The sequence below is a fragment of the Colobus angolensis genome, unplaced genomic scaffold (assembly GCF_000951035.1).
Source record: "Colobus angolensis palliatus isolate OR3802 unplaced genomic scaffold, Cang.pa_1.0 Scaffold182, whole genome shotgun sequence".
Classification (NCBI taxonomy): Eukaryota; Metazoa; Chordata; class Mammalia; order Primates; family Cercopithecidae; genus Colobus; species Colobus angolensis.
Genome location: NW_012114955.1, coordinates 2,057,788 through 2,069,035, shown reverse-complemented (window position 1 = coordinate 2,069,035; position 11,248 = coordinate 2,057,788). Strand labels below are relative to the sequence as shown.

Here is an 11,248-nt window from a genome sequence, read left to right as displayed (position 1 = left end):
TTGGCTGAATGTGGTGGCTCACACCTATAATCCCAGCACTCTGGGAGGCCAAGGTGGGTGGATCACCTGAGGTCAGGAGTTCAAGACCCACCTGGCCAACAGGGTGAAACTTCATCTCTACTAAAAACACAAAAATTAGCTGGGCATGGTGGCACACACCTGTAATCCAGCTACTTGGGAGGCTGAGACAGGAGAGTTGCTCCAACCCAGGAGGCAGAGGTTGCAGTGAGCCAAGATTGTGCCACTGCCCTTCAGCCTGGGTGACAGAGTGAGATTCCATCTCAAAAAAAAAAAAAAAAAAATTGTCTTGTGGTGTTTGAAATACAGTTGTCCCTTCAAACCCTCGTGAAATTGGTTCCAGCATCTTGATGTGCAGATGCTCAAGTCCCTGAAATAAAATGGTGTAGCATTTGCACATAACCTATGCATGTCCTTCTGTATCATCTCTAGGTTACTAATGCTAATATTGTAATACCTAATACAATGTAAATACTATATAAATAGTTGTTATATTGCATTGGCCTTTTATTTGTATTATTTTTAATTGTTATATTGTTACTTTTAATTTTTTTTTCTTAATACTTTTGATTCAAAATTGGTTGAATGTGCAGATGTGGAATCCACAGTAAAGACAGCCAACTGTATACCAAAGGACAATAATAGCATATAGGATGGGCACATGAAATGCAAGTGTTCTAAGAAATTTGTATTATCCCTGTAGAGAGGTTAAAAGTTTCAAGTACATACAACTTTTTGCTTTTCCTTTTTTTTTCAACTGGACACAAGGCTCTCACTCTGTTACTCAGGCTGTAGTGCAGTGGTGTAATCATAGCTCACTGCACCCTCAAACACCTGGGCTCAAGCGATCAGTCATCCCACCACAGCCTCCCAAGTAGTTGGGACTAGGGAACACATCACCACACCCAGCTAATTTTTTTTTGGTAGAGATGGGATCGCACTACATTGCCCAGGCTGATCTCAAACTCCTGGGCTAAAGTGATCCTCCCAACTTGGCCTTCCAAAGTGCTGGGATTACAGGTGTGAGCCACTGAGCCTAGTCAACATAAGACATTGATAAATAAAGGATGTATGCTATAATTTCTACAAGTATTGATAATAGTAAAAGCTTATAACTTTCAGACTAACAAGAAAAGAAATGAAAAAATAGAAAATTTTCTTTTTCTTTTTTTTTTTTTTTGAGGCGGAGTCTCGCTCTGTCGCCCGGGCTGGAGTACTGTGGCCGGATCTCAGCTCACTGCAATCTCCGCCTGCCGGGTTCACGCCATTCTCCTGCCTCAGCCTCCCGAGTAGCTGGGACTACAGGCGCCTGCCACCTCGCCCGGCTAGTTTTTTGTATTTTTTAGTAGAGATGGGGTTTCACTGTGTTAGCCAGGATGGTCTCGATCTCCTGACCTCGTGATCCGCCCGTCTCGGCCTCCCAAAGTGCTGGGATTACAGGCTTGAGCCACCGCGCCCGGCCGAAAAAATAGAAAATTTTCAATCACTACAAAAGAAAACGCCAAGAGAAAAGTAAACAGAACAGGTAGGGCAAAGAGAAAGCATATAGAAAGGAAGGTAAATTTAAATCTAAATATGTGTCAGTGATTCTGTTTAATGTAATTGGAATAAATGCTTCAGTTTAAAGCCAAAACACAGGCAGAATAGATGAAAAAATAAAACCAAAGTCATAACACTGATAGTAAGTGATTCTAGACCTCAAGCCTCAGTACAACACAGGCTCAAGTTATAACTGCAAGGCTTAAAAAAGTTGTGATAAAAGCCAGGCATGGTAACTCACACCTGTAATCCCAGTAATTTAGGAGTCCGAAGCAGAAGGATCGCTTGAGCCCAGGAGTTTGAGGCCAGTCTGCATAACACAGTGAGATTTCTGTCTCTACAAAATATACAAAAATGAGCCAGATGTGGTGGTACGCATCAGCAGTCCCAGCGACTCCGGACGCTGACTGCGATGGGAGGGTCACTTGAACCCGGAATATCAAGGCTGCAGTGAATCATGATTGTGCCGCTGCACTCCAGCCTGGGCAACAGAGCAAGACACTGTCTCTAAAATAAATAAATAAATAAAAATTAAAGAAGAGCTTCTAATCCAAACAACATTACCTGCAGCAGCCAGATGAGCTGTCACCTCATCAGCTGCTGTGGAGTTGAGTATATCTGAGTCATCGTAAGAGGTGTCCTCGGGAGAAGAAGGAGAGTCTTCATCAGCACTCAGCATACTGTGCTCAGTATAAGTAGCCACATGGACCTGCTGCACTTGCTGGGCCACTGCATGTGCTTCTATGGTAGCCATATGTTCAGTTTGGGTCACTCCGTGTTCCTCCATGAAGTTCTACTGTCAGACAAAAAAGAAAAAGAACAGGATTCAGTGTGTAATACAACACAATGCTTAAACTAAGAGATATTTTCTTCAAGATCAGAGGAACCTTGACAAACTTCCAATTTCGCTACTTACCATGCCATACCAAGTCATAGGAAATGGGAAGCACACTCAAGTGTGACATAAAAATGACAGAGTGGTGTTCCTTATGTGACACCATTTTGATGGAAATTCGCTGTACTAATTTTATACCTCAGATCAGAAAACAACAGATACCCTTAATAATAAAAAGACATTCAAATATAACAATAAAAAGATACTCAAGATACCTCAGTGACTAGCATTTGACCTTGTGGACATAAAAACACTTAGTAAATAAGTGAAATACTTAACATTTTCTCTGTATGTCAAAGACAAGTGAGAGTCAACTTTTTTCCCAAAAATTCAAATTGGTCTTTCTCCTTATAAAACTGCTTCTTGAGGGCATGGCAGCACATGCCTGTAGTCCCAGCACTTTGAGAGGCCCAGGCAGGTGGATCACCTGAGGTCAGGAGTTTGAGACCAGCCTGGCCAACATGGCAAAACCCTGTCTCTATTAAAAATACAAAAAAATTAGCCGGACGTGGTGGCGGGTGCCTGTAATCCCAACTACTTGGGAGGCTGAGGCAGGAGAAGTGCTTGAACCCGGGAAGTAGAGGTTGCAGTGAGCCAAGGTTGCGCCATTGTACTCCAGCCTGGGCGACAGAGCAAGACTCGGTCTCAAAAACAAACAAACCCCCTCCCCCTTAAAAAAACAAAAAACTGTGCTTCCTTTAAACCCCAAAATGATACAGTAATTTATAAAGCAGTAAAGTTAAAAGTTGGCTCTTCTATCACACTTATAATCTCCACTCCTCCCCACCCAAGAAGTTCATTATTTTTGAAAAATAAATTTGGAGCATACATACATAGATTTAAAATAAAAACAGGTTCATATTATACATATTGTCTTTTTCATATTACAATATATCTGGACATTGTTGCATGTCAAAACATACAGATCTACCATCTTTTTCAAAGAGCTGCATAATACTTTATTATATCCATGTGTCATAATTTATATAACCAGTCACCTGCTCATCAAATATGCTTCCAAGTTTTTGCTGTTATAAAATAAACATTAATGCAGTATAAAATTTGTCCTTGTATATAAAATTTTATATATTAGTTCCTCAAAAAAAATCAAAAATAGAACTACCACATGATCCAGCTATTCCACTTCTGGATATATATACCCAGAAGAAACTGAAAGTAGGATCTTGAATAGACATCTGTACACCCATGTTCATAGCAGCTTTATTCACAACAGCCAAAACATGGAAGCAACCCAAGTGACCATTGATGAATGCATGGGTAAAAAAAAAAGTGGTATACACGTACCACCTATTACTCAGTCTTAAAAAGGAAGAAAACGCTAATTAGAAAGAGGAGAATTTCCTCAACCTGATAAAGAATAGCTACAAAAAACCTACTATTAACATCATACTTAATTGTGAAAAACTAGAAGCTTTCCCATTAAGATTACAGAGAAGGCTGGGCGAGGTGGCTCACACCTGTAATCCCAGCACTTTGGGAGGCCAAGGGAGGTGGATCACCTGAAGTAAGGAGTTTGGGACCAGCCTGGCCAACATGGAAAATATACTAAATATACTGTCTCTACTAAAAATACAAAAATTAGCCGGGCGTGGTGGTACACATCTGTAATCCTAGCTACTCAGGAGGCTGAGGCAGGAGAATTGCTTGAACCTAGGAGGTAGAGGTTGCAGTGAGCTGAGATCATGCCACTACACTACACTCCAGCCTGGGTGACACAGCAATGGCGGGACTCTGTCTCAAAAAAAAAAGGTCAGGAAGAAGACAAGGAAATCGCCTCTCACCACTTCTTTTTAACATTGTACTGGAAGTCCTAATCAATGGAATAAGATTTTTAAAAAAGAAATAAAGGGTACCCTGATTGGGAAGGAAGAAATAGAACTGTCTTTCTTCATAGATGACATGGTTGTTGATGTAGAAAATCCAAAATAATCAATAAAAAAAAACTCCTGGAACTAGTAAGTAATTACAGCAAGGTTGCGGGGACAAGGTTAATTGTTTTACTATATACTAGAAATGAATAAGTGGAATCTGAAATTAAATTAAAAACACAATACCATTTACATTTGTGCCACCAAAAAGTGAAATACTGAGTAAAGTATAAATCTAACAAAATATGTACAAGATGTATATGAAAACAAATACAAAACTCTGATGGAAGGAATCAAATAAAAACTAAATAGAGATATTCCATGTTCATGGATAGAAAGACACAATACTGTCAAGATGTCAGTTCTTCCAACCTCATCTCTAGATTCAACATTGTCCCAATCAAAATCCCAGCAAGTTATTTTGTGGATATCAACAAACTGACACTAAAGTTTACACGGAGAGGCAAGAGACCCAGAACAGCCAAAAAAAAAATATTGAAAGAACACAATCAGAAGACTGATACCACACAACTTTAAGACTTATCATAAACCTACAGTAATCAAGACAGTCTGGTATTGGTGAAACAACAGAGAAATAGACCAATGTAACAGAAGGGAGAGTCCAGAAATAGACCCACATAAATACAGCCAGCTGATCTCTGAGAAAGGAGCAAAGGCAATACATTAGTTTGGCAAAATTAGTCTTTTCAATGAATGGTGCTGGATGGAACAAGTGAAAAATCACACACCAAAAAAAAAAAAAAAAGAAATCTAGACACAGACCTTACACCCTTCACAAGAACTAATACAAAATGGATCATAAACCTAAATGTAAAATGCAAAACCATAAAACTCCTGTAAGATAACATAGGAGAAAATCTAGTTGACCCTGGGTATGGCAATGACTTTTAAGATACAATGCCAAAGGCACAATCCATAAAAGCAAAAATCGATAAGCTGGATTCCATTAAAACAAGAAACTTCTGCCCTGTGAAAGACACTGCCAAAAGAATCAGAAGACAGGATATAGACAGGGAGGAAATGTTTGTAAAAGATGAATCAGAAGGATTGTTATCCAAAATAAGGAATTCTTAAAACTCAACAATAAGAAAATGAACCCGATTAAAAAAGGGCAAAACACCTGAAGAGATCTCACTAAAGAAGATATATAGATGGTACACAAGCATATGAAAAGATGCTCAACATCATATGTCATGGGAGAATTACAAATTAAAACAGTAAGATATCACTACGCATCTATCTAAATATCGAAAACTCGAAAGATTGACACCACCAAACGCTGTTGAGGATGTGGAGCAACAGGAACTCTCATTCATTGCTGGTGGGAATGCAACATAGTACAGCCACTTTGGAAGACAGTGTGGCAGTCTGTTATAAAAGTAAACATCCTCTTACCATACAATCCAGCCATTACACTCCTTTGTATTTACCCAAGCGAGTTGAAAACTTACATCCACATAAAAACCTGCACATGGATGTTTATAATTTTATTCATAATTGACCAAACTTGGAAGCACCAAAACGTCCTTCCGTAGGTGAATGGATAAACTATGGTACATCCAGACAATAGAATATCATTCAGCACTAAAAAGAAATGAGCTTTCAAGCTATGCGAAAATGTAGAAGAAGCTTAAATGCATATTGCTAAGTGAAAAAAGCCAATATGAAAAGGCTATACACTTATGATTCCAATCACATGGCCTTCTGGAAAAGCAAAACTATGGGGATGGTAAAAAGATTAGAGGTTACCAAGGATTAGGGGGAAGTGAGGGATGAACAGGCAGAGCACAGAGGATTTTCAGGGCAGTGAAACTACTCTATATGATAAATAATGGTGGATATGGGTATACATTTGTTCAGATACATAGAACGTAAAATACCATGAAGGAACCCTAATGTAAACTATGGACTTCGGGTAATAACGATGTGTCAGTGTGGGCTCAACAATTGGAACCAAATGTACCACTCTGGTGCAGGATGTTGATAGTGGGGGAGCTGTACAAGTGTAAGGGAGAGAAGTATAGGGGAATTATCTGTATCTTCCACTCAATTTTGCTGTGAACTTAAAACTGCTCCAAAAAATAGTCTTATTTAAAATCAGTTTTTTAGAAAAGGAAATTCTGACTCATGCTACAACATGGATCAACCTCGAGGATATTCTGCTCAGTGAAATGAGCCAGCTACAAAAAAGAACAAATACTGTATGATTCTACTTATATGAGGCACCTAGAGTAGTCAAATTCATAAAGACAGAAAGTAGACTAGTAGTTGCCAGGGGCTGGGAGAACAGAGTTTCAGTTCTGCAAGATAAAGACTTCTGGAGACTGGCTCCACAACAGTGTGAATGTACTTAACACTACTGAACCTTATGCCTAAAAATGATTATGATGGTAAATTTATTGTTATGTATATTTTACAACTAACTTTTAAAAATCACCCTATATACCAGTGTAATTTCTGTGCAAAGAAGTGACTAATCTAGCCGGGCGCAGTGGCTCACGCCTGTAATCCCAGCACTTTGGGAGGCCAAGGCAGGCAGATCACGAGGTCAGGAGATCAAGACTATCCTGGCTAGCATGGTGAAACCCCATCTCTACTAAAAAAATACAAAAAATTAGCTGAGCATGGTGGCGGGCGCCTGTAGTCCCAGCTACTCAGGAGGCTGAGAGGCATGAGATTGGTGTGAACCCGGGAGGCAGAGCTTGCAGCGAGCTGAGATGCACCACTGCACTTTAGCCTGGGCGACAGAGCAAGACTCTGTCACAAAAAAATAAATAAACAAATAAAAATAAATTTAAAAAAAAGAAGTGACTGATCTTACAGTAGAATAATATAACCAGCCTGTATTATCTTTATTAAAAATTTTGTATGCTATTTGATGATTATTTTAAAAAATAAATTATTTTAAGAATAATAAACTCTTGAAAGTAAATCGCTGGGTCAAAAGGCATACATATTTCAAATTTTGATGTATATTGAAAAGCTGAGTGCTTTAGTTGTACAGTAACACTAATACAAATGTACTCTACTTGTATTAATACAAACACACACAAACATATACACATATTTAAAATTTGACTATCATGTAACAGTATATAGCACTATACATCTGGAGTTTACCAAAAAATCTCAACCATATAGATATAGAAATATGACCTCTATGGCTACATGTAAAAAGAACGTAATTATTTATTTATGTAAAATATTTATCTTATTTTGTGCTACTCTATTATAGAAGCCTTTCTCCATCTTGAGATCTTTTGATTCTAAAATCCTTTGTTCCTCTGAGTAACTGCTCTCTTAAACTAATCCTGCTATGTCTTTATTCTTTAGGTGATTTGTTTCTATGTAGATAACCAAATTTTCAGTTTTCTGAGGTCTTTGAAAACATGGTAAAATGTGAACATTTGGAAAATCTGGGTAAAGGATACATGAGAATTCTTTGTACTATTCTTGCAACTTTTTCCAAAGTCTGATATTATGGCAAAATCAGAAAAGAATGTTTAAGCTACCTGATAAGCTGCCCTTCCATATCCTGTTTTATGTGAGTTTCAGAATATCCAAGGGAATATATCCTACCCCCCAGATTTGTACTAATGTAAAACAATTTCACACACTAAGTCACACAATTAAATATATATGAGAGAAAGATACCATTAAAAATGCTATTTTTCCATCCATTTCACTGTTCTTTGAGACAAACTGCTTAGGGCATTTTAGAATTCTGGGTACTTCAAAATTATTTTTAAATGATTTGGGATTAGATGGCACCTAACTGCTTTTCAAAGGGATTTGTAGGCTATGCACTTGGCATAATGGATTTCAATTATTTGCTCCAGAATGCAGTTTACAGCATGAATCAATAGGGCTGTCTGCTTCGCAGGCTTGCCATTTCTGCCTAGAGCCTCATCTCTTTCCACCTCTCTCCCTATCCCATTCTTTGGCCTCTCTAACCAATTTTTTTTTTTTTTTTTTGAGACAGAGTCTCACTCTGTTGCCCAGGCTGGAGGGCAGTGGTGTGATCTTGGCTCACTGCAACCTCCGCCTCCTGGGTTCAAGTAATTCTCGTGCCTCAGCCTCCCAAGTAGCTAGGATTACAGGTAGATGATTTTTGTATTTTTAGCAGAGACGGGGTTTTACCATATTGGCCAGGCTGGTCTCGAACTCTTGACCTCAGGTGATCCACCTACCTCAGTCTCCCAAAGTGCTGGGATTACAGGCATGAGCCACCACGCCCGGCCTCTCTAACCATTTTTATTCAGTACACTCTGTGAAAAGCAAAGGCAAAGGTATTTCTGACTTCTTTTAACTAGAATGGGATACTTATGACTGATACAGTGTTTCTATAAAATCATAAAGGAAGCAGGCTGTTAATGCCAGATATGACTGATATGTCATATGACATATTGCTGGACATCATCAGACCCCACTCTCACAAGTCAATTTAGTGAAGCATTTTAGCATTCTTCCATGAGGAGTTAGATTCCCTGGATAGCTGAAGTGATGCGAACTGTCAATAGGTAAAAACATATTAAATATTCTCCATTTTATAAAACAGCACAGTCTATCACCAAGGCATCCAGAATCCCTGGACAAGTTACTTAACCTCTAAGCTACAATTCTATCCTTTTTTTTTTCTAATGAAAAAAAAATGACTACCTATTCTCAAAAGGATGATATGAGGATTAAATGAGATAATCCAGATAAAGTCAGGAACACAGTGCCCAGCAATAAGTGCCTGACATTAATGATGATGATGATGCCAGAATCTCTGTATCTTCCTGATTCTATCCTTCTTGACTCATTCCTTGACTAGTCTCACAAGCACTGGGCCTCAATTTCTTCATTTCTAAATTAGACAGTCATCTCTGAGGATAGTTTTCTTAACTGTGTGTAAGAGACTGAATCAGGCATCTAAAAAAGCCCTATGTTAACTCCAGCAACTGAAATACTGTTCTCCTAGGCATAAAATAAGGAGACTATAGGAAACCAAGGCCCCTAGCATAATTTCACAAAACAGTGCACAAAATGAAGAGGCAGCAGATGGACCTGAGAGTGATTCCTCTGAACTGACATAAAAAGTAAGATGAAAGCGCTGGCAACACATAATGACCTGTGACCCAACACCACATTCAAATAAAACAGCATATATATCACCCAGAGCCAGTGGTGTTCAGCAGATTAGTCAATACTTCATTTAAAAAAAAAAGAAAAAAGAAAAAAAATTCCCCCAAACAATAACTTAACATGGTAACAATTTTACTAAAACCTTTCTTACCCTGCATCATTACCTGGGGTGCAATATATCCTATATCTAAAGATCCTTCTTGGCCAGACACAGCGGCTCACACTCGTAATGCCAGCACTTTGGGAGGCTGAGGTGGGAGGATCACTTACGTCCAGGAGTTCGAGACAAGCCTGGGCAACGTAGGGAGACCCCGTCTTTACAAAAAATGAAAAATTAGCTGGGCATGATGGCACGTGCCTATAGCCCAGCTACTCAGGAGGCTAAAGCAAGAGGATTGCTTGAGCCTGGAAGGACAAGGCTTCAGTGAGCCAAGATCGCACCACTGCACTCTGTGTGAGTGACAGAGTGAGACCCTGTCTCTTAAAAAAAAATTAAATTAAGAAGTCCTTCTTTATTATATAAACTACAAGAGGTTGGGGTAGGGGTAATCTGGTACAGAAGAGTTCCTACTTTTGTCCCTCTAGGCCAGTATGGGTGGGTTAGTGGAAGAAAACACAGAAAAAGATTGTCTTGGTCCAGAGCACCCTGGTACTTGTAGTCAATAATACCTAAAGAGCTACTGGAATTTGAAGGAAATGTCCAAAGGAGTTAAATTTAGTCTAATCCACACATAATAGATGAGATTAAGTGTAGAGTATTTTAAAAATCAAAGCAGAAAGAAGAGCAGGCCAGGAAATCTAATCAAAGTGTAACTAAATGTAAAAGAAAGCATTAGTCTAATCAATAACATTATCATATCAAAAGAGAAACCACAAGAACTGCCTAAGGGAAAATCTGACACCTACCCTCCGTCTACAGTCCAAACGCAGGGGAAAAAAAAACCTAGGCAGGCTCAACTTACATTCTTGGACATATCCAGAATATAAACTGCATAACTAGGATAGAAATTTTACCCTTTTTCAAGAAGCCTAAAGAAGCCTGAAGTCAACTATAGGGTTTGCTTCTCCGGGGGACACTAATGTAATGGATGGAAATCTCACCACAGCAGTAAAAATTAAAAACAATTCCACAGCTCAAGTCAGAGTGAAAATAGAAGCAAAGTAAAATGTGCCTTAATTCTGAGTAAAAATTGAACTAAGAAAAGAAGAATCCATTTGACCCAGGATAATTCTCTTTCAAAGAGTGTATGAGTGATGATATCTGACATGGAGAGAAAAAAAATATCCTCCCACACCACTGGGCTGGCTCCACAGTTGAAAAAAAAAAAAAAAATGAAGCTATAGTTGTATATGTAGTCCCATCTCCAGACTCCAACTACAGACCAAAATACAGAAAATGAAATATAATACAAAATAGAAGGTAAAAGTTATGAACCATGACAATGAAAAAGCAAAGATAAGGCTGACAGAAATTTGGAGGCGGGAGAGGGGCAGAGAGGTGAAAGAATGACTAGAGTATTAATATCTTATCCTTACATGGTGATGGAGTCAGGAGACACTATCAGGAGGAGATGGAAATAGTATTACAATGTAACTATCAACAGCAGAAGCGAAAGAAAAAGTACCAAAAAAATAAGTACCTTATATTCCATAAAAGAAAGTCAGGTCGGGCGCGGTGGCTCAAGCCTGTAATCCCAGCACTTTGGGAGGCCGAGACGGGTGGATCACGAGGTCAGGAGATCGAGACCATCCTGGCTAA

At 38.8% G+C, this 11,248-nt stretch overlaps 1 protein-coding gene across 3 annotated transcripts in view; it reads right to left on the bottom strand.

Moving 5' to 3' along the window:
* Window positions 1–11,248, bottom strand: part of NRF1 (nuclear respiratory factor 1) — a 143,783-nt gene that overhangs the window by 112,266 nt on the left and 20,269 nt on the right. For 2 of the 3 annotated variants that reach the window (XM_011939585.1, XM_011939584.1), the window contains exon 2: window positions 2,122–2,353. In XM_011939585.1, coding sequence (XP_011794975.1) covers window positions 2,122–2,344 — 223 coding nt within the window. In that variant the 5' untranslated portion in view covers window positions 2,345–2,353. Of the gene's footprint in view, window positions 1–2,121; window positions 2,362–11,248 lie in introns of those variants that run through there. The other variant, XM_011939586.1, reaches the window with a different exon arrangement.